Source organism: Dermacentor silvarum, chromosome 6 (genome assembly GCF_013339745.2).
Source record: "Dermacentor silvarum isolate Dsil-2018 chromosome 6, BIME_Dsil_1.4, whole genome shotgun sequence".
In the NCBI taxonomy this organism is placed as follows: Eukaryota; Metazoa; Arthropoda; class Arachnida; order Ixodida; family Ixodidae; genus Dermacentor; species Dermacentor silvarum.
The window spans coordinates 33,738,730-33,766,697 of NC_051159.1; the positions used below are offsets into that span (position 1 = coordinate 33,738,730).

The 27,968-nt window shown below is 49.3% G+C and overlaps 1 protein-coding gene and 1 long non-coding RNA gene across 7 annotated transcripts in view; both read right to left on the reverse strand.

The window, feature by feature from the left end:
- The window catches only part of LOC119455397 (transcription factor 12), a 157,707-nt gene that overhangs the window by 22,490 nt on the left and 107,249 nt on the right, over positions 1-27,968 (reverse strand). For 4 of the 6 annotated variants that reach the window (XM_049668747.1, XM_049668744.1, XM_049668748.1 and 1 more), the window contains 6 exons: positions 12,898-12,985; positions 12,094-12,239; positions 10,546-10,944; positions 9,307-9,388; positions 8,010-8,089; positions 3,523-3,720 (listed from right to left, as the gene is read on the reverse strand). In XM_049668747.1, coding sequence (XP_049524704.1) covers positions 3,523-3,720; positions 8,010-8,089; positions 9,307-9,388; positions 10,546-10,944; positions 12,094-12,239; positions 12,898-12,985 — 993 coding nt within the window. The remainder of the gene's footprint in view (positions 1-3,522; positions 3,721-8,009; positions 8,090-9,306; positions 9,389-10,545; positions 10,945-12,093; positions 12,240-12,897; positions 12,986-27,968) is intronic. The other 2 variants (XM_049668745.1, XM_049668746.1) reach the window with 2 other exon arrangements.
- On the reverse strand, positions 22,980-27,104 carry LOC125946217 (uncharacterized). Its single transcript, XR_007467467.1, has 2 exons — positions 26,572-27,104; positions 22,980-23,224 (listed from the first exon to the last, which is right to left on the reverse strand). It is a non-coding gene; the product is annotated as an uncharacterized LOC125946217 (long non-coding RNA).

The following is a 27,968-nucleotide window of genomic DNA, read 5'->3' on the forward strand; positions in this document are numbered from 1 at the left end:
CTGATCGACGAGATCAAGAACCACCCCTTGCTCTACGACAAGAGTGGCACTAAAACGTACTGTCAGCAATACTCGCGATAGTATTCAATGTCGCGCGACCGGAGGTGCGGCAACGAAGCCTTGGCGTGAGCCAACTTCTCGCGCTTTTGCAAAGCCAGGCGAACCCACCACCGCCGTTTCCGAGGTGTCCGCGTCTTCCGTTTATTCAATGTCCATTTCTAGAAAACAAGTAGGTAGAAGTATAAGAGCCATTTCTTCTTCCACTTCCACGGCAGACAATAGTTAGGCAGATTCCTCGTTGGCGCTCCATAATTCTCCTCGCACGTGTACGGTATGTTGCAGAAGTCGCGGGGTGCTTTTCTCGTCGCGACGATAGATTGGGAGCGTATAGGTCTCACGTAGGACGCGCAGGCTTTGGCGAGCCCCAACACAAGGGCCAGCTCGGGTTTCAGCTGTGGTGTTCCCGTTGCCCCTTTGGTGTCCTGGAGGCGCCGACAATACCAAATGATGAAATGTTATTACAACTTGTAAATAAAAGCTATTAAAGAAATATTCTCACGCCTAGGCACCAACCTGTGACTCAGCGCTACCGCGCCCGTGTGCGGAGAATTACGGAACGCCAACGAGGAATTTACCGAAGGTCGCAGATGACACGCGAAGTTGCGTAAAATGATCACTTTTGATGACGGTACGTGGGTCAAAGAATGAACATACCGCTAGACATAATGCGATAATGAGCGCCACCACGCCCACAAACGTACGCAGACGAGATGGATCTGGACGAAAACGGCAGCGGCGGCCGCGGCGGTAGCAAAACAAATGTGAACTTGGACAGGCGCGGAAAAAATTTTCCGGCCGCTTTGGCCTTTCCGCCCGCTTGCCGCTTCCCAAGTGTGAACGTAGGCTTAGTCTGCGCGAGAAACGTCTCTTGTTTGCGATTGCGCCCCTACGGAAGGCTGGTGATTACTGTTGTGATGTTGAATCACAAACCAGCAATTACGGAAGGCTGGTAGTTGCGGTTTCAGTTGTGGAATCCCTAACCAGCAATGTACACACGTAGGTGTTGATGACAGCAGTGAAATTCCACCGACTCGCAATAGAATGCACGAAACAGACAGCCGACAAGCATGAATTACTGCTGTGCGCAGTACAGCGTAAGTAAACTCTTGTTGCAGGCGCTGACAGTTCTCGTCGGAGTTCACGCGTCCTGAGAAATTGATTATGTGCACTATGCACTGAACAATACCGGAGTTGATTCCTGCATCACTAGTACACCAATCAGTCGAGATTCTGTGAGGTACAAAGCCGCTTCCTGTTTGCACCGGCGTAAGTGAAGCAGAAATGAGTTGCACGCACTACTTAAAATGCGTACACATGCCATATCTATGCTGTGCGGTGAAATATTCTGCACAATTCTGAATCTGTTGACGTAAAGGCAAATGACGGCTGCACGCTCGCACACAGCGGAAGACACAGCGGCCCATGCACTTGCCGCAGGAAATGCAACCCTCTCGTATGAGGGAGCAGGCCGACGAAAGCTTCGAAAAAAAAAAAAGCCTGACGCGTTTTTGCGCGTATTTAAGTTTTCTAGCGCAAAGACGCAGCGAACAAGCTATTGCTATGGGAGTAGGTATAGCCTGGTCACATGTGCATTTTCACGCGTATAGCCGTCCTTGACTTGTGAAACGCACTTCGCCCCGACGAGGACGACGCCACCTACGCTTAACGGAAATTACCAATTAATGATGTCTTCTCCGATCGCACGGGTCATCTCAATGATGCGTTTTCGAAGACTGGTCCATTCAGTGGCGTGATGAGAGACCGTTGCTCCAAACGCCCACTGTACCTGTCGTACTTACTGTATTTACTGAGCTTACTTTACTTTTTACTTAATTTCTTCACAAGCACACGCGAGGAGGGGGGGTCCCATGTCTTTGATATACATGTAGAGTGTGTGCTTAAACTACCGACATTTATCACGTGACCTAGAGGAAAGCAGAAGCTTGCCCCCCCCCCCCCCCCCCGGTCGGGCCGGTGAACCCCCCCCGAAAAAAATTTCTGGCTACGCCCCTGGTTCCGCGGAACCCATTTTGAGAACCCATGGTCTACATGTGTTGCATACGTGCAGGGCTTGAAAAGCGTTTTGGTTATAGTGCGGTACTGCTTATAGTGCAGATATTCACGACTCCAGCAACTTACGTTATAAGCGTCTACACTGTACAGTGGAATCTCGATGATACAATCACGGCTAATACGAATTTCCGGATGATACGTATTTTTCAGTGGTCCCGGCCGAGCCCCATTACTTTGCAATGTGCTAGAGAACGGTTGTTACGAATCGATTTTCGACCCGCGTCGGTTGATACGAATAAACGCCGCCCCACCGACGGCCGCGAAAGAGAACAGCGCACAGTCACGCGCTTTCTCCCTTTATCTTTTGGTGCGGAGGCTGCGACTGGGCACGAAGGGTTTGAAGCGGTGGCGCTTTTGTTGCTTTTGTGCTTTTCCCCATGAAGGCGTGGGGAAGCGTAGCCGCCGCAGGGAGCGAAGGTTCGTGTGATCTATCGCTTCAACGGAAACAGAATGGCGTAAGCACAGCGCATACAAAGGTCAGAGCCGTGTGGAGATGGCTTTCAAGATACGGTGCGCGCGACAACACCGACAGCCAGCACAGGCACAAACTACAAGAACGCATTTGTTGGCAGAGTGCCCCCCCTCCCTCCCTCCATCGCGCGCTGCCTTCCCGCTTTGCTCCTTTCGTGTGGGAGATTGCGTCGCCAGTTAACCCTTGCGCCCGGTTGCAAGATACACATTTGGTGCCACAGCACAGTGTTGCCCTCCCCCTCCCCCCCCCCCTCCCAAACCCCCACGGCCTTTCGCACGACAGAAGTCGCGTTTGCTTTCCGCTGTGCGTTCTCTCTCAATGAAGGCGCGTTTTTCACTCGCACATATGGCGCACGGCGATCATTTTATCGCCCTTGGACTCATGCTCCACGTCTCATGCTCCACCTCCGCATCGCCCTCGTTGATCTCTCCCATCGGCGGGTGCACCTCGTTGAGAAGCGTTCTCACTACCGCCCTTGTCGGCGAGATTTTCCCGTGGAAGCCGCATTATAACTGGTATTTCGTCTCGCGCGGCTGCACTATAAGCGTTATGCACATACATGGAGTTCTATGGGAGGGTAAACGGGAGTCGGAAAAGGCCACGTTGTAGCCAGTTCTACACTATAAACGATTACGTTATAAGTGGTCTATACTGTAAATGCATTTTACGTACGTGTGCCTGAGTGAGTTCACCTCCTCCGACGAATTTCGGCTAATACGAATATTTTTCGTGACTCCGTGAGATACGTATCATCGAGATTCCTCTGTACCAGGCCAGACTAGATGTGCAAATACCAGCTTTCTCTTAGACTTCGTACCCCGTACACCCTATGCTTTTGGACAAAACTTGCTTTTGGATGGACAACAGAATGCATAAAATAGCTGCTGGGGAGAAAAGGCAAAAAAATTGATGCTCACTCCGTGTGCGTCAAGGGTAGGCATGCCAGGTGAGAAGGGGTGCCCTGCTGTTAAGGAAGCCAGAAGTCCGTTGGAGTGTGCACCGGGCGTGAGCCCCAGCGCAGGCCCCAGCGCGGGACCCAGGGAGGCACCCTCGGCATGAGTCCGCAAGATGCTCAGCGCATCGTCCAGCCGCTCCTCTAGAACCCCTCGTGTCTGCTGCACACACACATGCACACACAACCGAGAGTTAGCGATGCAGTAGCACCAAACGTTCATCGACAAGTATTAAACTTGCGATTAACCAGACAGACAATGGACTCAAAGCTGTCACAGAACACTTGCATGACATTGAACAAAGGAAGCTAAACTATAAAAATTTGATTCCGAGTTTGATGCGTCAAAACTACGACTTTGATTATGACGTCTGCCACAGTGGGGCACTGCGGATTAATTTTTACCAGATGGGGTTCTTTAACATGCACCAAAATCTAAGTACACTAGTGTTTTTGCATGTTGCGCCCATCCAAATGCGACCGCCGTGGCCAAGATTGAACCCATGAGTGCGAGCCCAGCAGTGCACAGCCACAGCCACTAAGCTACTGTGGCGCGTCAAAGGGCGCTAGCTGCAACTAACTGACATTATTGCGACAAACAGTAACTGCTACCTGTCAAACTGCTGATAATTCTTCTTGACTTGTAACCCTCATATCTCTGCCAATGTAATGGTGAAAAAGCAAGAGCTGAAATAAAAGAGGCCTAGTCGTTGACGCAGCAATGCAAGAGTGTTAGTTAAAGCCGATGCACGAACAAAAGTAAGGAAAACCCTGGTAATGCAGACAGAGATGACCTTACACAATTATAATTGAAAACAAGAAAGCCACAGGAACAGGTAACGCAGTACAGCACACGTGCACATTACAAAAGCTAAACAATACCACGCACCATGCTTGAAAGCCTGCTATCCGAAGAAACCAAACAATTTGCTTCACTACCTGAATTACCTTTACCAGCCACTAAATTCAATCACGATAGGCTGTTGGCAATGTAATCGTGGTGGACACAAATGTCAGCAAGATATGAATTTGTAAAATTCTTCAGCAAAAGAGCATTGTGCACAATGTGCAATGTTTCGGGCATTGCGAACAACATTCTGTGTCACTTATGAATTATACAAATCCACGACCTACAACTGCTGGCACTAACTGCGGTAGGAAGGTCATGACACTCTAGAAAGCTTTAGCTGTTGTAATAAGGACGTAAGCTTCGACACATGCAAATAGCAAATGTAGTAGATTGCAAGTCGAATATCAAATCGATTCAACAAAAAGCTGAATGTTGAATTGAATAACGAATACCAGAAAATTTATCAGAAAGCAAATTTTATCCGTCGACTTGGATGAACCTTGTACCATAAGAAGCAGCCCCGCCTGCCGCGGTGCCTTTCTTCAAATTCAGGCATTTGGGCGCTGTGCGTGTGATCCCCGCATTGAGCAAGCCCTTGGCAAAAGGGCTTGCAGAGCCAATGTCCGCAACCGGTGTGGGGCGGCCAGTCTGTGGAATGTTTGGCACTCCTTTTACGATGAAAACGACGAAGCGAGACGCTCGGTAGCACAACATCAAGCACGAGGGACCTTGCAGGGCATGCGACATGAGGCACTGTGCAGTCTCTACACCGAATATACCAAATCTATGAAACATCGAAGAACAGCTAATCAATTTGGGAATTGAATTGATTGAACATTCACTATTTGATGCGATTCGGTAATATTAGGGTATTCGCACATCCCTAGCGATAGCAATTAACGAGACTGAATCAAATAGTGTCGGAAGCAAAACGAACTGAGTAATGAGTACTTCTCCAATAAAAAAAACTTCCGTTTTCACTATTAATATAAAATGGCGTTAATATCCCATAGTATTAACAATGTCAGCAAGATTCTGTCATAACACTGCACATTATGAAGCATTGCTTATAGAAGCCCAAATAGAGCATTCAGATCAAATAGTAAGCAGATTGTTCAGGACTCGGCGGACTCTTCGGAGAGTGCGAATGATTGCGCTTCAGAAAGAGACATCTAGCTTCCTGAGTGATGTATAGAACACTCCATGTAACTTCCCGCGTTCTGTGTGTGCTATAGCTGCCGGGATGAAATTTTCCATTAATTCTCTAAATGGGGCCACAAACACTTCATTTACATGTGATCATGATGCCACGCTAGATGACATGTACATAAAAACTAATTACATATTTAAGATCAGTGCAAAAAGTAAAAAAAAAAGTATTGCAATACTTTAACTAAAATGGGCAAAGAAACAATGAAGTTTAGCATGACCACTGTAACTATTCAAAGAAAGCCAGCAGCACCACACTGATTATTCCAAGGAAACGGTACAAAATGCAAATGGACAAATGAGACACGCAGTTCATCCTAGCAGTGCAACTTGACCAGTGACATGACACCACTGCACGGCCAAGGACAACACAGGCACAGCGGACGCGGGACTCCCACAGATGGCAAGAGACAACGTAGGCGGACATGCGGTTAGTTACCTCCACAGAGTCTCCAAAAAAATGAAAGTCACCGTCACAAGTGTCATCAGCCAGAGTAGTAGAATGGTGCTACGTGAGAAGGGTCAACAGAAAGTGCAGTCAGGTCGTGCATAAGGTGCGACAACAATTTTTGCAGCTCATGAATTGGCGAAAAACCACCTTCTTCAGCGACTGTTCTAGAACTACCCAATTAGGTGCAACTGCAAACACAGAGCAGTACACTTCAAATGACATTTTCCAAAGCAGAAAATGTCTGATCGCTAATATCCAGCCACTGATACAGCAGACTTAGTTAATCTGATATCGTAGAATTCGTTTTTCTGTTAAATCAAACCCAACCGAAGGTTGCTGCCAGCACCCAAACATTTACTATACGGGCCAGGAATTTTGTTATTTAGTTTCTTGAATTGGCCCTCGCTGGACTACAACGGTGCCCCCAATCATGACTCCAATAGCTGCAGCATCAGTCTTGGCGACTGAACTAGGGGACTGAATACAACCAAGTCACACTATTTATTGCTCACTGAAAACATCAATGTTCTGTCTGACTATGACGGAATTTCAAATAAACCTAGAAGCTGACAACGAATACAGAATAACCCAATTCTAATGTGCATCTTTTTTTTTTCTTCCAGAAATCTGTTTGGAAATTGCCTACATGTTGCTATCAGATATGAAACCAAAACAGTGTTTGTAGCATTAGCAATAGCCTACTGTCAAAGCCACTGGCATTGCCATTTTATCACAAGATGGTAGTAGAACAAGCTTTTGCATAGGTTGGTGGTGGTGATTCACTGCTTTTCATTATGAAACCGAATGCAAAAGAGAAGTTATGTTACTTGCCAAGCAAGTGTCAATGGAGCGACTTGGATTTTGGCATGCTGAAGTGGTTAGTCTAGGCGTGGGCCTCCGTCCCATTCGCAATGGTTGCAGGGTCGTTCAAGAAATGGGGAATACCAAACACAGTTGACTGCACCAGAAGGCAATGCATTGCACCCCATAGCAATAAAGAGGTGTCCGAGATACAACAATCGACATTAGGTGCATATTTTAAGTCTCAGAAGGTAAATTCTGCAGGTTTCATCTTTTTCTTGTAGCTAAAGTCAGAGGCATGCAAAAAAAAATTTGAATATAAACTGGGTGTGTTAAATTACCACGCACATTACAATTTGGCAAACAGCCATGTTCGACCATGTTTGGCTAATTTTTGCTGCCTGCCAGATTATTCAATAATTTCTGCCAGTCCCGCCACAGTCAAATTAACAACACTGAAATTTATCACTCCTTTATTTCATTAAATGCCTGAATTGAGTCAGGAGCACCCACTTATAAAGTATGACTATTTGAATGTTCTACATATACGTCATCACGATTCTATCGCTATCATAGTTTTGGCTGTTATTGTCATTACATCTGGTACATTATAAGTGGAATGCACTGCAAATTCAGGATAGCCTTCAGAGAGTTACACCTCCAACATGAAAGATGGATGGAATTAAAAGAACAGAATCTAGGACAACATGGCATTCTCATCACCAACAGTCATGTGCAGTGCTTCCATGCATGTCGCACGTTAACAATAAAAAATGTAACAGAAAGAAGAAATGTTTCTACGAAATAAAAAAAGTTGTTCTTTTTTTCATCGCATGCAATCATATCTGGTGACTTCAAATATGGCCAGCTACAGCAAGAGGACCTCATGCTAATTAAGCTATCGGGGTATCTTACATTACGAGGGGAGAGGAAAAAGAACTAATTTAGTAAAGAGCAGAGGAGTCAGTGTGAGGTGGATTCCAACTGACGATAAATTTTTTGAAATTATTCCTTTTCATGCACTATCAGCAATTTAAAAACAAGCAAGATAACTTGAAATATGCAGGCTTGCAAACAGTGAAACAGTCAAGAGTAGGGGCCCAAACAAACTTAAATCAGTTGAGTAGTACTACCCACTTACCAGCTGGTGCATTGTAGCTTCCTGGAAACCAGACGGAGGTTGGCTTGACTGTGCATTATTCCTTGGCCATTGAGATACTGCTGCAAGAGAGAAAAAAAAGGACAGAACCCAGGCGTCAGTGCAATCCGTTATTGTTAGGACTAAGCACGGCTTGCACCTAGTTTCGCCGTTACTGCTACAGATGGGGCCGCCGTTCCACTCCTGCAAATTCTACATTTTCGTTATGGCGTCACCTCAGGCAACGCATACTTATGATGGGGTCCTGGACAAAACAGGTGAGCAAGTAATGCAACCACATGTGGCATCAAAATGCATTTACATACCAGCTAACCTGTGAACTACACATAAAATTGTTCAAAATCCAAGGAATTTCATTAAATTTAATTCTGAAGTTTTACGTGTTAAAGCACCAATCTGATTCTGAGGCATGCCATAATGGGGGGACTCTGGACTAATTTTCACCGACTGGGGTTTTTTAACATACACCTAAACTGAATATACAAGTTTTTTGTTTTGTTTTTTTTTTTCATTTTGCCCCCACTGAAACGCGGCCGCGAATGAACTTGCAACCTCAAGCTCAGTAGTGAAACGTCATAGCCACTAAGCTACCCCGGCAGGTGAAAATTCTGCGGACCCAACACAAAAGAAGTGTAGTGGGGAGGGGGAAATAGCATGCATTTGATTTTTTTTTTAAGTGTGCCCTGAGCACACTCCTTTTGTGGCATATGTGTGCGCACATTATTACCAATGATTTAAATTTAGGTGTAGTACACAAGCAGCAGCAGCAAACTCGGAACAGTACAAACTGACAAGCGACACACTGTTTTTAAATCACAGTGACGCGCTTTCAGCGACTTTGCCCTTCCTGATTTCACTTGCTTCGGGAATTCGTCTAAATAAACTTGCTCGAAGCAGGCATCCCACTGGTGTCCTATCACAACCAGAAGACTTCCGTGGGTATGGTAGGAGACCAACACCTGAAAGTTTTTCACAAACAGAACTTTTCTTCCAAAAACTAGACGAAACATCCGCAATATCGTAGACCAAGTCCAAATCTGTAAACATTACGCAAAATTACGGAGAGTTGGGCAGGTATGCATTCACTGCGGAGTTTCACTCCTGTGTGACCCCATTGCTTCCACACTCGAGGTCATTTACAGTCTCCTCAAGAGCAAAAGGTAAACAATACGACTCGTGGATCAACAGGCAGTGATCATGACTAATTTCAATGAGCGACACACCACCAATAGTGTGAGGGAAACACTATGCTGCAAGACGTGCTCAGAGAACTACTCACCACAGAGGGGAGGAGGTGAACTGACAGGTGTGGAAGACGTCGATGAAAAACTGCTCCCTGGGTGGTCGGCTGAATACAACTGCTGCATGCCGGAAGAAAGGAAAAGACAGGATGTGTAAGAACATGTCACCTCACGAAACAGGGGTGGCATTCTCGCGCGATATAACTTTTGTGAGATTTTGCGTAACTCGGCATTGGTCACGTCGAAGTATATGGCCAGCAGCATTACCGGCCCTGTGCAAAGATAGCAAGCTTGGCACAGTGCCGGGAATGCTATCGGCTGGTTACGCCTACATGTCTGGTGCAGAGCCGGGCAAAATCTCTCATAAGTGATTGTGCGAGAATATACCACCCCAGATACCATAACGTCCGGTAAAGCAAAACACACACTCCATTCACAGTTGTTACCAAACATTTAGCATTTAGGTGAACTTTTCTGCAGGTCACTATGCCAGTGGATTTCAATTCTACAGGTGTTTTGGTAAATTCAAGAATGATCAGGCTAATGAATTAGTCACTTGTGATAACATGGCTTCCAAATGAGATGGCTGCGATGGTTACCTTTAAAGATGCGACAGACAGTCCATTGTGGAGACATATTAGTACTTTTCTTTTCAACTTTGGTCAAGGATATACATCAATACTTACAAGTAGTGCCGAGAGAAGTTTTCATTGATTTCAACCAATTCACAAACTCCACCTTGGAGAGCAGCACAAGCACAATCCCTTTCCACTGATCACCGTGCCTCGCAAAATCCCCTGTGCTGGCACACACAGCAATCAATGACGGCAGTTTGAAGTGTGGTATGGCCTTCTAGATCCATCAATTTTCTCAAAGTGGCGCTGCGGTCGTCGCCAACGTGTGGCTCGGAAGTGTGCATGCGCACACCTCAACGGCTACGTTGTGTGTGGCCTCTTGCCACTGTCTGCCACATGCTGGCCTGCACTACGGACTAAGCCCGGCGGGCAACAGAAGTGAGCAGCGCGTCGTGCAAAATAGACTGGGTCCCTCTCCCCACCCTTCAGCAACGGCTCCCTCACAGTAATGAAAACTAATCTCGATGGCCATGCTTTCGTGTGCTGCAGGTGCCGGAGAAATGTCATGACCGCCATGTTTTAAAGCACCAGCTATTCGGAAACTGCCAATACTGCTGAAGTGTTACACGAACAGCCCACAATAGTTATCGGGGTGAAACGAAATGTGCACGGGCAAAACAGACAGCGTGGAGGGAGACTGACCGAGGCAAGAGCCTTGCCCAGGGTGTCCCCCGTCTGCGAAGAGGCCGACGGAGTGTGCGCGGAGGAGTTTGCGGAGGCGGCAACAGGTACGCCCGCCGTCCGAGACGACAGGACATCGGCTGCTGCGGGCGCCGGGGAGGTGCCCTGATTGGTGCTGCCAGCCACGGCGCCACTACCACCAGTGGCCGCTGTGGGAGTCGGCACCGACGCGGGTGCCACGGTGCCGGTGTTTGTGCTGCCTGCAACCGCAACAGCTGTGCTACCACTGCCGCTGCTGCCATTGTTCTGTTGCGAGGAGTAGAGCGGGGAGGCAGCGGCCCCGCGGAAGCTCGACATGGGGGGAAGGCTTGTAGGCATTAGGCCTGTGGGCTCCTGGCCTGGAGACACGGCACCATATGCCTGCATGGAGACGAGCACCATCGCCAGAACATGAGCACGGTGAGCTTTCAGAATTCGGCCACTACTGCTGTAAAAGCGAGGCTGAGAGCTATATACCTTTCGACTTAAGAACACTCGAAGAAGAGCACTTGGCAAGGAATGTGAACAAAGACTTCAGAGAATTTCAATCCTAGAAAAAAGCAATAACACGTATGCATGCGAAGTACTGGAAGCCTATTAGAAAAAAATGTGAATGCCTGTGTAAGCAACACAACAATATTACCGTTTTCTTCCAAAATATCCTTCCTTGACAAACACATATGAGTGTGATAAGATGACTACTGTATATTCTTTCCAATTATGTATAGTTGCCGTTTGCTGAAGATACATTTTTGCATGGTGTCTCTTTACGTTAGCTCAGAAATGCCCTATGATTACATTTCTGCTGTTAAAATTAAGACGTTGGAATGCATACTCTGTAGACATTTGCACGCAGACACAGAAAGGTTCGGTAGCCTTGCCATGTTCGCAGACAACTTTCGGTGGCAATGAAGGGGGCCGAGAGAGAGAGAGAGAGAGACAAAAGGGGCATGAAAGACAGGGAGGTTAACCAGTGCCGGCTAGTGTAAGTATAGCTTCTGCACCTGTGTTACTGCCCAAAGTAGTATGGCAGAGTTCGAGTGCTCTTTCGATTTCTTGGAGCGGATAATGAATCAGTGTAGCTTGCTAGTTGCTAGTTTCAGATTTGCAAAAACGAGGAAGAGCATAGCAAGAAAAAATAATAGAAGTCAAATTTGCCACTGGCATATTTAATGTCTTACTATAATACACGTCTTCATCAAGACTGTCCATGTGCTGCGGCCACTACTCACCATTGATTCGGGAGGGAGGTGCATGGAGGAGAAGGCTGTAGACAGTAAGATGTTTAATGTTTTCTGTTTCCCAGCTTCAACAAACACGAATGAGACCATGGGACTAATACCGGGAGCGCTGTGACACATGTGCTTTGCCTCTAGTATAAGCTCTCCCTTCATTGCCTACTACTAGTATGAACAGTAGCAGAAGCAGTACCAGCTACAAGAAACAGAAGCCTAAGGCTTAGAAAAATAAAAAAATGTCCCTAACATCCGTCTTCATCAAGACTGTCCATGTGCTGCGGCCACTACTCACCATTGATTCGGGAGGGAGGTGCATGGAGGAGAAGGCAGACGACGTGGAGGGCAGGTGTGAGGTCTGGTTCCCCAGGTAAGAGTATGAAGAAGGCTGCAGGCTTTGGTTTGAGGACCAAGGGTCACCTCCTCCACCATGGCCCCCGTCTGCACAGGAGCACACATTGGCACGGCACAAGATTTGTGGGGCAATGTTTGACATCTTTCAGCCGTGTACGCTGAAGATTTTGGCAGTAGAATGCACTCCGCTTCATACTTTAGCGTACAATGCTGTGGAAGCTAGGCATTAAGTTTGGTCATAAAAATGTATCACTTGGCGTGTTTCATGTTAGGCATCCAGCTGTGACTCAAAAGGATGTAGGTCTGACAAATCACCTGAAGATTATCTTCATTTTTTTTAATTGCAATTAAAATTTGCCCTGTGGCATGAAGATTGCATGGCATCTTTTGAGTATCATATATTAGATTTGTAAGATTAGACATGACACAGCAAAACAGGCACAGCTATTGGCCAGTCTGTGCCTTGCTGCGCTACAGCAGCGTATGCTCGCGAGAAGCAACAAAAAGCAACGACAAAAAAAAAAAAAAAAAAAAAAATCAGGGAAAAAAAAACTAGAACTGTTTCTCATTGATTAATGAGCCTAACTGAAGAGCAGTTTCACATAATTGCCTGCAAAAAAGCACTGAATTATTTTCTGGAGCAAACGCAGCTACTGCGAAAAGACTTCCTTGTTTCCACATGTGATGTGTGAAACAGAACATATAAGTAGCTACCCCGCAGCCAAATAAAATGTACAATTCTTACCAATAAAATAAGGCTCCCCATAAAGGCCCGGTGGCTTCGGAGAGGAATACCTTGGTGAATCTTGGTCGAAGCCTTCCGACCCGTAAGGCTGCAAATAGAAAAAGGGAGAAACTGGTCAGGCGCAATAATAATAATTCTAATGCAGCATTTTGTAAACACTGTAAAATAATAAAGAAAAATTCCATAATGCACTACAAGCATGGTAGTTGTAGGTGACTAGAAGTATCGGGAGACTGTAACATTCTGTCGCCAGATATTCATATTCGTCATGATTATTTCTTCCATACTTAAGGAAAGTGATCTTGTCTATGTTTTCCGTTTGTCGGGCCTACGGGTTGCCACACGGCCCATACCACAATCAAATAAATGGGTCTACATCTTCTCCACAAAGATGCTGCTTGCCGAACTTATTCTCCATACTCCGAAGGCTGATCTGCCCGAATCTCGGCACTTCTAAGGATTTCATCTTTGTCTTGTGTTTTGTTTTATTCATTGTGCCCCCCATGCTGTAATGTCCGCAATGACGGAGCAGGTACCAAATATTCCCGCAATTTTTTTTACTCCTAAAAATTGTTGCAGAGTGCAGGTGCTTTGGCGTAGGCAAGCTCGCCAAGGAAGCAAAAACAAGGGGGCAAATTACCGCGACGCCTGCCAGAGACAGCGAGGCGCAAGGATCAGCCTCGGCTGCCATGCTCTTCGGGGTGCGAGCAAATCGCTTGGGAAAATATACACGGGTCGGCCCGAGGCTGCCGCCGGGGGCCGCAGCGTTCGAGCACCCCGGGCGCGTTGTTTATAAACACGGGGCGCGCACCTATAGCAGCGGCGTCGGCGACAGTGGACTCCCTTTTATACGCACCCGCCAGCCGCTGCCGGAGATATATAACCACGCGCACATGCCAAAGGAGACGACCTGACGTAAGCAGCACGCTACCGCTCGAGCAGAAGAAGCACCCTCGTCCTCCCCTAAAGTTCTACTCTACCCGCTAAAGTCACAAACACTGCTTCGCGGCAAACACGGCGGCGGATCAAAACGACGCCCAAAACCGCGGAGTTTACGGGGACCGGCGAACACCGCTATTTGCGTAGACCGTGAGCGCGGCGCGACGTGAGGGTAGACTTTCAAGTGTCCCTTCAACGCAACTCGCCTATGGTCTCAGTCGAAAGGGCGCTAAGTTGCCGAGCCCTACGGTCGCGGGGTTCAAATACCCGTTGTTATCGCCGCGACCGGCCAGTCACGGTGCCACGGGTGATAAGAGGAGTGCAACGATTGAACTTATTGTCTAATAGCAGAACGGACGAATGAAAATGGATCCTTACAAAGCGCGGCCTCCAGGCCAACCGAAGCTAAAAACTTCTCTGTCCTATCTGTTTATCCCTTCCGGGACGACGAAAAACTTCGCAGGGTCTCTGATGTTATCCCCAAGACGACTTGAAGGCGAAAGCCCAAGTGCCGATCCATTAAAGGCGGACACATGACGTACACATCCCCCTTAATTCGACTGGTCTAAATCGGCTAGTCATCCTCTTAAATCGCTTAGTCAATCTTAATTCGATTGCCTTTAGTTGGCCTGAGTCATCCACTTAATTCGCTGTATCATCCAATTAATTCGCTGTTTCATCCATCTCACTTCGCTGTATCACCCATCTCGCTCGCTTACGGGGGTATGAGCCATTGACGATGATAGTTTTTGTACGTTTCGTGTCGTCGACGCGTTTTCGCTCAAGGACTTTAAAGGCCGACTGAGCGATGAGACATATAAGGCTTTCGCCTTAATAATAGAATTCGCTAACAAACCTGCTACGTCACGACACAGAAAAGGGGGAAAAAAACTGACAAAGGCAAAAGCGAGAGAGCTCTTCATTCGCAACACGCTTTGAAATCAACGAACACGCCACCAAATCAAATTCAATTTCACGCGCCATTCTCGGTTTCTTGGCATCTTAGATCCAGCGGCACTTCAACCCGGCGAGCCGTCACATGCTGTGTCGGCGCCAAAAACGGCCGCGCAACTCGGCAGCGGCGGATGCAACCAATCAGGAGCCTAGAGAGACGCGCTCTTCGAATCGGGCAGCCGATGCACCGCTACGAGATGGTTCGTGAGCAAAAATAAATAAATAAATAAATAAATAAATAAATAAATAAATAAATAAATAAATAAATACAAGCGCCAGTACGTAACCGAGACAGTCGCGCAAAGCGCGAAAAAAAAAAGAATAAAACAGACCAAATTAAATGAAAGTAGGGAGATGACTATATAGATGATGAAGAGACCGAAGGGGGAAGAAGGCACATCCGAAACATCAGCGGGGGTCCTGGAGAGAAAGTGCTCGGAGACTGGAAACGGCTTCACTCGCGCTCTCTCTTTATTTTCTCGGCGCATTTCCAAAACAACGAAAGAAACACAAAGCAATCAACGCAGAGAACCAGAAACAAATAAGAAGGGGAAACAAAAACTGTCGCAATGGAAATAAAGCAATAACAGCTCGCGGGGGCCACGCGCGACAGAACCGGCACCGAGCAACGGAGCAGAACCGAAACACGACGACGAGATGAGGCTGCGGATGCAGCGAGAAAGAATGGTTCAGCGAGAGGAAAAACATAACTTCACACAACAAAAATATGAATGAATCTAAACAAACGCCGCAACGGTAGAGCATCGCGATATGAGGAAGGAAGAAAAAAAAAGTTATATAAATTCCGGCGAAATGGAGAGGCGGCGAAAGCGAACGCGAAGTGCGAGCAGCAAGCGACGACGACTGCGAACGAAACGACAGCGATGATGAGCCCCTGTGCTGCTCCGGTGCGCGTCGACCAGATCGCAGAGCGGGTAACGCAAAAAAAAAAAAAAAAAAAAAAAGTCGGGAAGGCTTTGTTGTTGCCCGCCTGTAAGCCCGGGCATCGCCGAGCGGGAAGAGAAGGTTGAGGAAAGCAGAAGCGACACCAGCGCCGCGGCTCGGGCCAATTCATTGGGGATACTGCTCGCGGCGAGGAAATGACGTCGAGGATGGAGGGAGGGGGAAACAAGCGATTCCATCCACGGCACTGCCGGGGATGATGATGGTAATACTCGGGGAAACGGGGAACACGGGAAATGTGGGGGTGAGGAGGTGAGACTACTTTGCTCGGCCTTCGAAGTAATGTGGCGCTCCACTGTAGTGTTTGCTGCCGCCGCTGCTGCATTTGTGGCAATGCGTTTGACTCAGCACAGCGCATCTCATCTCGGCCGTGACACGAAGGTGCCTGCGTAGCAGTCACCTTCGAAAGCTTTAGATCGCCCCGGGATGCTATTCCGGACGCTGTCGAATCCCGCCATGTCGGCATTTTTATTGCGATATATGGACACTTCAACCGAATTTCTGCCGTCGGCGTCGCCGTGAGGTTCCGCATAAAGTCCAAGAGCGATAAAATCGTCGCCGCGCGCCGTATGCGCGAGTGAAAGCGCGCGCTATCACGGAGAGCGAACGCACGGCGGAAAGCAAGCGCGACCGTCGCGCGAAAGGCCATGGGGGTATGGGAGGGAGGAGGGGCGACGCTGTGCTGCTTCACCAAATGCTTATCTTGCCACCGGGCGCAAGGGGAACTGGCCACTCAATCTTCCACGCGAAAGCAAGAAAGCGGGAAGTCAGCGCGGGAGGGAAGGAGGGGGGCAGCTGCTCCTCTGCACTTTGCCCGGCGGTGGCGGTCGCCCGCACCGTCTCTTATCTCCACACGGCTCTGACCTTTGTATGCGTTGTGCATTCGCCGCTCAGTTTCCGTTGAAGCGATAGACCGCGCGAACCTTCGCCCGCTGCGACGTATATGCGCTTGCTGCCAGCGTTTTGACAGTCGTTGTCTGCGGTCATTCAGTGTGATCTATTCATGTTTGCTTGTGCGCGCTGACACCACGCTTAGTAAGCGAATGTGTCCAAGTTTATGCAGCCGATAAAACTACTATCCCTACTCCGAATAGATCTCTACTAATTTGCTATCGCAATTGATGCTTCGCCTTTCGGGCGAAACTGCGACATTTTTTTTAGTCAATCAGAGCAGGCAGAACGGTGAATTCGACAATATGGGAGAAGTTGACAATTTACAGTCTGCAGTATTCTAGTTCACTCTAGTGTCCAAGGATAGCGCGTATGAACGTTCACGGAGTACCGGAGAGGTAGATGAGGAAAGGCGTGTCTCGACTACACCAACAAGGGCATCGCCGTCTCTTGGAGGAGCCACGGTTTATGCCGTATATGTACTACGTCCGATCATACACCTTACCAACGAACAGCTATTCTTCAGCAAAACTGTCACTACACGCTGAACGACTACTGACATGACATTAGAGACTATTTTTGTGTGTGCGCGCGCGCGCAATGAAGATCCAGAGATCGAAATTCTTGAGAAAAATTGGCAAGCTTCATAGCGCCCTAAATATTGTACTATAGTAGATTTCCTACAAACCAGTTTCCCTAGACGTAACGCAGAAGGCGGTCGCCAATGCACTGCGATTATTTTCAACGAGCCGAAGATGGTCCTTTTCCAGGCCACACGGCTATAGACTCGTTGATTTTTTTCTTTTTTTTTTCATCGTGCTCGACAAGACCACGCAACCATCTACGCATCTCGTCCCCCCGAAAGCGCCGTCGGGAGACGAACCCGGGACCTTGGCGCACCGCAGCAGAGAGAACGCGTTCTACATCGAGAAATCCATCGTAACGGGGAAGCCGACAAGTTGCACGAAGGGGCGTGAATGAACGAAAAGGTCGAAACGAAGCACTGGTATTCCTTTTTTTTTCCCCACCCCTCTCTCTCGTGAAATCGGCTAGCTGAAGAGCCCGCTCGCTGCCGAACGGTAGATAAAAGGGCGGCAAAACAAAGTGGCCGGCGAGCGCGTGCCTCCCGAAAAACACAGTCCGGTCGTGCAGCACAGCAAACGGGCTTTCGCACGAAAAAGAAAGAAAACAACATGGAAGCGTTCGCGAAGCGGGCTCGGCGGCGGCTTGTTATGCGCCAGGCTTCTTCTTCCCAAAGGAGGCCAGGGCGCGCGGAGAGAACGGATTCGATTTCCAATTCAGCGGGGGGCGCGCAAAGTGCGAGGCGGCCACCTTCCCCTTTTTATTTTATTTCTATATATACATTTTTGCCCCATCTTATACCACCCGTATAAGCATGCGCTTCTTCCCCTGGCAGGGAGGGCGGCTTCTCGGCAGAGGAGCTTCGTGGGGACGGGCTTCTTCACACGCGCCGGATCGAAGCTCGCTCGCAAGGCGCGCTGAGAACGCACGCACGAGAGAGAAGGAGAGAGAGAGAACACCTCTCTCTACGGCAGACTCCACGCCGCAACCACCGGGCTCCCTCGTGGGACTTCCCCTTTCTAACACCCCCCCTCCCCCGTGCTTGCGATGAACCGACGCATGTGCAACCTCGCATCGGTGCGAAAAGAACGGGCCAAAACGAAAACGCCAGAGCAAAAGAGAGAAACAATAAGCAAACTCACAAGCAGAAGCGTTACAATATCTTCGGGGCAACAAACAAAACAAAGAAAGAAAGATGCAGTTGCCGTTCGTTTGAAGAGCAGGATCCCCCCCCCCCCCCCCCCCCACACGCACACACACTTTTCAGCACCGACCCTCTCTTTAAAAATCGGTGAGGACGCATAGTATCGACGGCGCCGGAAATGGCGGCACCGCCGAGAACTCGCTAGCTGAAGCGCGACCCAAATATTGCCGAGTCCCAGAACCAGCTACACTAGGGGCGGGGGTCACGCAAGCAGGCGAGAGGCAGAGTCGCATCTGAGCGCGCGCACTTTGTGAACCGCTAAAAGCATGGCAGCGTTCGTGCCGGACGCTTCACCTACGTACGGTTGACTAGTTTTAGCCATGACGACTTACTCTGCCTAGAAGCACCTGACTGCACAAAAGGGAGCACTTGTGTAGTGATGATTATAAGGGATGCAAGGCGTCCCTACGAAATATGGATCACCGTATCAGCGTACGTCGTTAATTCTCTGATAAGGCAATCGACACTGTACGGCTGATACGGAGACATCGCACGGGGTAAAACTCTCATATAGAACGAACTCAGTCAAGATCGTGGCCCAGATCGCCAGAAGTAAGAAAAGCCCGCACATACACACGCAGAGAGAGAGAGAACTCCGTTTAGAGAAGACTTCCAAGCCTAACGCAAATGCTAGCACCGACAAGAAGTGGAACAACGGTACCGAGCTTAGCGCACATTGTCGGCGGTGTAAACACAGAACCGCATTGCGATACCCACTCGCTTCCCAAATACAGCGTCCACAAAGCACAAATGTGCCTCAAAGTCCGCGAGAGGAGAATACGCCGCCGCTGCCGCAGAAAAATAATTTAAAAAAAAGCTGAGGAGAAAACGAGGGAGGGGGGGCGTGCTACGTAAAAGGGCACGGGCGATGCCGGCGGTCATCAGCATAAACTAACACCCACTCGCGCAAAAGGCACGAAAACCTCGACTCGCCGGGGTTCCCCGGAAGGAAAAGAAAAGGACGCCCCGCCTCGCTTAAAAGCGTGCAATGCACCGTTGCGTCGTATGTAACCAGCCACTCCGGAACACGGTTACGAAAAGCTGTCCTTACGACAGCAAAAGTTCTTACGAAAGAGCGGCGCTCTCCGTGGCAAGAGTCGAAGGCTTGCAACTGACTTGCTCTTCCGATTAGCCTCGCGAGCACTCTCCGGGTGGTAAATTGTAAATCACAATAATAACACGCGCTCCGACTAATTTCTCCAACTGTGGTTGCGATTCGGCTGAGACGCCAGGGAATGCGGCTTCCGCCACCACCGTGGTGCACGGTTTTAACGACGACACAAACCATAGGGGCCGCCGCTTGCTGCTGCTGCTTCCGCTCGCATCGAGAAACCGAGAAGAGTCAGGGGGAAGCCGGGCGCCCAATGACCGCGAGGCACCAACAACCAACCGTCCACGGAGGCCAGCGGCTCACTTGATTCGATCCCAATCCGACGCCCGCGAAAAAACCTTTTCGCCGCTTCCTAAGGATTTTTTTTTTTTTTTCCTTCTCGGCGAACGGCCGCGTTCTCTTTGTGCTCGAGTCACCGACTCCAACGATGTTCCACCCTTTGTTCTTCCTTACTGCCTTTTATCTCTCTGTCTTTTATTATCCCGATCCCTTTTTTCTTTAAGAGAGCTTCCTGCACCGCCGCCCCTACAGTTTGCGGAGTGTTTTTCGAGGCCGCGCCTTCCGAGGGCCTTTTCACTTCTCGCCTGCTCCGAGGACTTCCATTTCTTTTCTTTTTTTATCGTTGATAAACCCGGCTCTCTTACCGAGACAAACTGCCGTATGCAGTTGCTTTAAGTGAGGATGTATATATAAAGAAGTCATTCATTCCGCAAAGAGGAGGAATCAAAATGTCGCCAACCACTGGCAGATGGTGAAACGTTTAAAACTCGAAATGCCGCTGGAGTCGGAAAAGTAAAGTCAAAACACGCACCACGGCTACGTGGAACAAGTCACAACACTACACATTGTTTTCCTCTAGCTTCCTCTTAGAGCAAGAAACAAAAACGGTCCCAAACAGTGTCGCCGTCTGGTGGCCTCCGGCGGAAGGCATCACCGGCGGTGCCAGCGTCTCCCATTAGAAACGCCCGGCGGTCGGCACACTAGTAAGTATATTTTAGGCACTATAGTCGTAGTGCTGAGACCACCGAAGCGTTCACTGTCGGTGCGCGTTAGTGTCATAATGCAGTACTTCTCTTTTCTGCTCGTAGGCGGCGGCACCGCCCCGAGCAAGAGCGCGGGTACACGGAGGAGTGTTAGATATATAAGGCGCGTCTGTGTAGCTCTCTGCAAATGCGTTTGTGGCGCAATGGGTTAAACGCTCGGCGATCTATCGTCGCGGACCGACAGGTCGTGGGTTCGATTTCCAAATTTTGCATGTTTGTGGAACTTTTTCTTCTGGTTTCTTTCTTTGTATTATGTTCGTGTACATTGTAAGCTGACGTATTTCCGTGACGGAAATACGTCACTGAAGTCTTTGTGGACCCCGGCATAAAACACTTTCGTGTTAATAAAGGAAAAAAAGTCACTCGTCTAAGAGCATATAAAGATGATCAGGAGTAAGGCAATCCCACGCGCAGACCGTTCATGCGCCACCTATATATAAGCAGCGTAATCCCCCCCCCCCCCCCCCCCCCGCCTCCCACTTCTCATCTCGCATTGAATTCATCGAGCAATTTCTTTCGCGTTTGCCGAGCAGCCAGGATGTGGACAGCAGATTGTTTCGCCATTTCAAAAAGGGCCGCGAAGCGTTTCAGAACGGCGAGAGGAGAAAGAAAGAAAGAAAGAAGCAAATGGGGGGGGGGGGGGGTGCTGAAAAGCTCCAGCGCACACACAAACAGTACCCGATCAGCTTCGTTCTTCGTAATATACACGGTCATTAAAAATAGGTTTCACATGGAGTTGGAAATCTATTATACACTCATATATAAACCGACGCGGCGACAGCCGCGACCGATGAGGTATGTGCTGTAAACGCTCAGATCGATGGGCGATACACGTCTGTCGAGACATGCGACAACGGCTAAAGCTTGACCGATACAATTTTGCCAGACGGTCCCGCCGCGAACATCAAGACGCACTTAATTCAAGGGCAGGTGAATATGAACATCTGCGAACCACAATCCGCCGCTAACATCCCCGCTTTCATGTCATGCAAGACGAAAACAGTTGGGAGTAAACGTGATCGCATGATCGATGCCGGCCAATAAGGGACATTCGCAGAGGTTCTCGTTCGTACGTGATTTGCCCTCCGTCAGGATTGGCTGGAATTCGCTATTACGAACAATCCTTAAGCGATTTTTGTGAATACAAGTCAGGAAACGCGCGGCGCTATAACAAAAACGCCAGTGTAAACACCGTGCATCGTTTTCACCGATTATACTCGAAAATTACAATGTCGCTGGAAGCCATGAGAAATAGAGTGGCGCAACGCAGGTATCAACCAACTTCTCTGCTTCGGTCCCGACAAAAATCGTCGTTGAAAAAAAAAAAAAAAAAAGACGGTTGTTTATTAGCACAGATGACGCAGACGAGTTCGAGCAGCGAGTACTTGGACATACGTAAAAGTTGTAATTAATTCCAGCACGCGCAGAATATTACAACGATAACAATGCACAACATATATGGGTCCGCAAGAGGTCTTCAATCGCGCAAATTTCGAGATCAGAATAAGGCGTCTTTCTCGAAATATTTGTATGATCCAAGAAGTCTGGTTTTGCTAGCCTATCCTCGCACTAAATGCTGCGTCGGCAACGATTCGTCTTGTCGAAACAGGGCTGTGCTGCTAATGCAGTCTTTGATGCCGAATACGAATCGAACACGGCCAGAAGTCTTATCGAATATCTCTGGAATAGTTTGCGAATAGTGTAGAGCCCTTCTCACCATTAACCTCAAACAATTTTCTTATCCTACTAGTCACACCATTAGAAAGTTTATCATTATACAGTGCGCACTATAAAGCATGTTTTATTTAAAAACGCAAAGGGGGCATTAGGAATAGCTAAGCAGATATTTTGCCAACTCTGAATTCTTCGTAGTACACGCGGTGATGCATTGTCATACAAAGATTTCAAAGGTAATATTGTGGGATAATTAATACCTGTGTATACCAGCTTCGCGACCAAACCTGACATGCGTGTCACTTGCGGCGATGGCAGAGTTCAAAAAGAAAAGAAAAAAAAATAGGGGGGGGGGGGGTGCACTTCTCTAGCTTAAATGATCGCGGCAGATGGTGCCTCTGCTGTACAAAGTGTGTTGCAATGAAAGGTCTTTTTATTTATACCGATGAGAGGACACATGTGCGGCATTTATGCTCGCTGTGAATGGGATGACAATGATGGCATTTTTGCTTCAATATCAAGCTTGTTAAACGCGCGTGCAGTCGACGGCGTAAAGTATTTGGAAAAAATGCTCCAATTTTCGAGCGGTGACTTTTTCGAATCGAGGAACCAACCGAATAGGAGAATATCCGATTCATTATTCGAATGTTCCGAATATCTGCACACAAACCTATCATTCAGCGGGATGACAAAAGTAAAAACAACGTGGTTACAACAGCCCATTTCCTAATGCGTCTCAATTTCTCTTCATCGCCGATTTTCGCGACTTCACTCATTAATTGGTCCGGCCTCCCGAAATGCTCATCACGTTCAAGGCTTATCTTTTAATCTTATCATACAGCACGTCCGAGGCGTGTGACGTCAACAATTGACGGAGAGGAAAGCATGTCGCCATTCGTGTCATCGAACTCGGTGTCCCTCAATCTTGCTGGCAAGGCAAGGCCTTCTTCGCCGAGAATATTCATTCTGCGTGAAAAAAAAAAAAAAAAAAGGACCGGAGCGAGAGGGGAAGAAATCTATCCGGCCGACACGTACGGGCAGTGCAAACACACGCACGTCTCGCGAGATTCGACAACACAAGACACGCACCAACGCGAACTCGGGATGTTCGTATCTCCACGTGCTAGTCGCCTGTTTATTTTATACCTTTGTTTTATTTATTTTTATTATTTTTTTTGGGGGGGGGGGGGAGGCGGCAACAAATACGGCTAACCATCGCGGTCACAAGCGGGAAAGATTCGCTACCGGTTTTTCACGAGTGAAACTCGCAAAGCAGCGGTACTCACGATTCCCCCCCCCCCCCCCTTTTTTTTTTTTCCCTCAAACTTTTCGGGTCTCAATGCTCTCGACACAGAGAGAGAGCACTCCAACAAGGTTGCGGGGTGGAAAGGTGGACAAAAAATGGGGTCCCCGAGAGGTGGCACAGGAAAGCGGGTGTCGCAAAGCGGGGATGGAGTGCGATCCCCCCCCCCCCTTTTTTTTTTCTTCTTTCCGAAAGATTATAAAGAAAACGTTGCAACGCGAGCGAATATGCTTCAAGCTCAGAAGAGAGAAATAAGAAAATGTGGGGAGGAGGTGTTGCGAGTAAGCGAACTATGTTGCATTTCCTCCGTGTTGTACTACAACCGCGCGATGAAGCCCCGGATGACTGAATGAGCGCGAAATGGCGAAGCAACAAGCGCCAATGCGAGTGCGACACGCAACGTACAAGGCACTCGGTGATACGGAAGGAAGCCAGGGAAGAGGCGGGAAAAAAGAGCAGTGCTCTTCCGCTAGCTCTGTTTAGCCCCCCGCCACCTACGGCCTTCCCTTGGACTGTTCGTACAAGTGAATAGCTATCGCGACACGGCGACGAAAGGGATCGACCGAGAGAGGCCCGCCTGAAAAGGATGCGGTGTAGGGGCAACGGGCGTTGACGTTCTCAAATGGCGGTGGTAAGGTGGAAGCGTACACAAATATGACTGTAAAGCGCTGACCTTCGACGTATCCCGGCGGTAAATGTGAGAACGCGTAACTTAACGCTACGCACGCTTTCGTGGAGCAACGCCATCGCTCTCGATACGGTCACGGACGACGGCTTTCGTTTGCACGGAACCGTCACGTCGAGAGTGCCTGTCGGTTACGCAGTTTCCCACGAAGAAAGAAAAATAAAAGAACGAGAGGGAACTCTGACGTTAGTTTCTACGGAAGCTGCAAGTGTGGCTGTTCAGCAAGGACGGCAATGGCCGCACGTACAGTCGACCCTCATTAATTCGACCTCGGTTAATTCGACCCTTCGCTTAATTCGAACGCGCTGGGAATGTCCCGGCGAGAAAACATGCATTGCTAAGGAGGAAAACCTTGTTCGATCGCGAAAGCATGCCGTTCGGTTAATTCGACCCTCGCCGGCGTCTCCTCATATGGGCGGGCAGTCACCAAAGCTTGAAAACACAATTCAGGAGTCGGTGCTGCCGCTTCCCTGGGCGTCCACACTCAGACGCGTACTTCCTCTGCGCACGATGCCGCCCACAGACGACTCAAAAGTGTCCGGTGCGGCGACAGCCACGCGCACCGGGCGCCCAAGCAATGCTACTACGGCGGGGCCCACGCGACGCATTCCTTGGCGCGCGTCCTATAGAGCGGGCCGCCGGTTCTGACACACGTCGGCGATGCTCTCGCGTTGCCGCCGCTGCGACCGTACCGCTAAAAGCCTGCCGCTGATGACGCTCCGATAAGCTGTCGCGCGACGAGGCGCCAGGCCGTCGCCAATTTGTCGCAACGCGCTTTTCAGAGTGCAGCGCTACAGCGACTGCTACGCATGGACTCACGCGTGGGCGGGAGCGCCGTCACGCCAAGGGCTGGGGGACGGCGCTGCCGCCGAATCTCAAGATTGGACACACACATCGCACACGAAAACACTGGAGGCAAGCGGTAAAGGCTATCACAAACGACAGCGTTAGCGCACTCCCAGTCCCAGCTACGGAACGAGCACGGAATACGGATGACGTTCCGCAGACGTACTTGTCTTCAGGGGATCTATTCTGAAACGATCCACTTCGGCGATACTATCGCCTTGGCCACACCTCCACCAACGGCGCGCGTTAATTGGCTGGTTGAGCACGACGTCATCCAATTTTGCTCAACCACCCAATCAGCGCGCGTTTGAAGGCGATACTTCGCCGAAGTGCATCGTTTCCGAATACGTCCCCAGCGAAGAACTTTCTTTTGTCTTTTGTTGCGATACCTGCGCATGCCCACGCGCGCTATGCGTTTGGCTGCAAAAGTGACAAAGCCCAAGTGGACGGGGTCCGTCAATCGACTTTGCCGGCAGACTCCCCGGAGGCTCGCTCGAATCGACAATCGCCGCCAAAACCAGGCCAGCTCGCAATCGGCGAGGAGGGCCGCGCGACTCCGTCACGATCGCGCGCCAAAGGTCGCAGGCAAGCAGCCGGCAAACGTCTTCCGCGGTGCGAGCGCGCGGAAACAGCGCGCGCTTGAGAGGCACTCGAATTCAGCTGGCACGGACGCTCAAGCGCGCGGGTAAATGCCGTGCGAGCACCTGTTGTCACCAGAAGGCAGCACACAATGCGGCGAGCTGCAGCCGCGGAAGCTAACGACTCTCCGAGGAGCATTGTTAAAAGAGGTTGACGATGCCAAGCCAATCCAGGAGAAGCAAGAAGAAGCACGACAACAAAGCCGCCCTCTACCCTTTCCACATGAGAGAGAGAGAGAGAAATGCCTTTGGGCACGACGTAGAAGAGTTGACTTTATGGGAAACACGAAGGTATTTTCCAATCGCAAGCGTAGAACCAAACGGTGAAAAATGGCCGCGCCGGCCACTGTTTCGACCGGTGTTCGTCCTGCCACGTTTCAAACCCAGGCGCCACGTTAGCTGCTGAAATGTACAACTTGCCGCCGTTGCGCTTGAACAGTAGCCGTCCGACTGAACCCCAACTGTGACGACGCATGCCTATAATCTGAGGCAGACTCAGTGGTTAACGACTACGGTGGCTATAAGAGTTCGTTATCGGCAGAACCCAACGACGTCTGTGCGTTTAGCCTCGGGGCAACGCTCGAGCCACCCAACATTTACGATCAAGGCACATCACGGTCAAGGGAGACTAAGGGCAAGAGCTATAAGGCGAGAAAACACAGAGAGGAAGAGAAGAAAAAAAAGTTCTATGCACCGAGAATCGATAGCTGCTGCAATTAGAGTGCACCTAACATAGCTAACGTTTTATCAAAGAGACAAGTTACACGACAGCGACCGAATATGCAAGAACGTGTACGCGCAGACAAGATGAGCTACGATGTCAAAGAACAGTCGTACGCACCTTCAGAAGGCCCGAGGCCTATATGGCCCCCATTGTTCAAGGCGATCGGCTTCGCCTCTGCGCGCAAGTACAGCCCCTAGTCGCCGGCACAAATCCAGGCACACTTCCAGAGACAGAAAAAAACCACGGCCACAGTTCAGGCGTCTTGAACCGCGGTCCCGCCGAGCAGGCCACAGGAAAAAACAAAAAACGGGACGTTGCAGGTTTTTCGCGGATTTTAGAAAGCGCGCATTATGGCCGCACCGGTACGCGCATTATTTCCCATCTATAACGGCGCAGTACAACGCAAGCAGAAAGAAGAATGTGAGACGACGTCGACGACGACGGAAAGCGCCCCCGTACGGCTTCCGCGGGCGAGAGACACAAAAAACGTTAACGGCAGGCTTCGGCCGAGCTAGCAACGAGGAGCGGGCGAAACGAATTCCGGGGAACGTTTAAAATGCCGAGCGAAAGGTTAAACAACACGCGCGCGCGAAAGCTACAGGCCGTAGGCGCCAAGGCGAAGGCGAAATAGCGCCTGCCTGCCGCTACAAATCTTCATTACATATACGGTAAGAAAGAACGAACCAACAAAAGAAAAGAAAAAGAAGCGAAGGGAAATGTGATTTCTCAATAGCAGAATCATGAGTCAGGCTGCTGCTGCCGCCGCTGCTAGAGCCGACGAAAAGCGGACCCGAAAACAATGAGAGACTAAGTGAACAAAACAGCTTCGAAGGATCGAAACTCGAAGTATAAAGAAAATACAGAAGCGAAAGGAATATACCTCGCAGTGAGGGCGGCAGCAATTCGCACGTCATCGCCGCGAGAAACACGTGACTCCGGGCGAGAGGATACAGACGAATCCCGTGTGAGGGAACTCAAAACGGGCCGTTTTTACAAGCTCAGGCAAAGTGTCGCGTTGAGTGAAACTCGTGCCATGTATAATATCGTGTCGGCGCGTTCCAGCTGGTGCGTGAAAACGTCCGGAGACGATTTTCAATGCAGAACTGTACGAACAAACAAGCCGAGGTCCTGGGAGACTGCCTCGTCCTTGCTTCGAAGGTGCAACAGTAGAGGCGGAGTTCAGCGAACAAGACGGCCGTCTGATTGGCCGCATCAAGGTCATCCGATTGAAGACCGATGTTTTATAAGGAGACACCCTGAGTGCAGTGGTGTGTCCTGACGTGTTCTGATATGTGCTCAGACATGTAGTGAGCTGAGACTTTCAAAGTGTTCTCCCATGGAGTGGGCTTCCATATTTGGAGCCACTGTAAATGCTGTAAAATAAACCCTCTTTTTCTCTCGCTATTACTCCCGGACGTACTCATCCCCCTGGCTGAAGGATCACCGGCCTAAACGCTACCCGTTCCCAACACAGCAGACACACGCTGCCGCTTTGTATGTAGTGCACATCATTA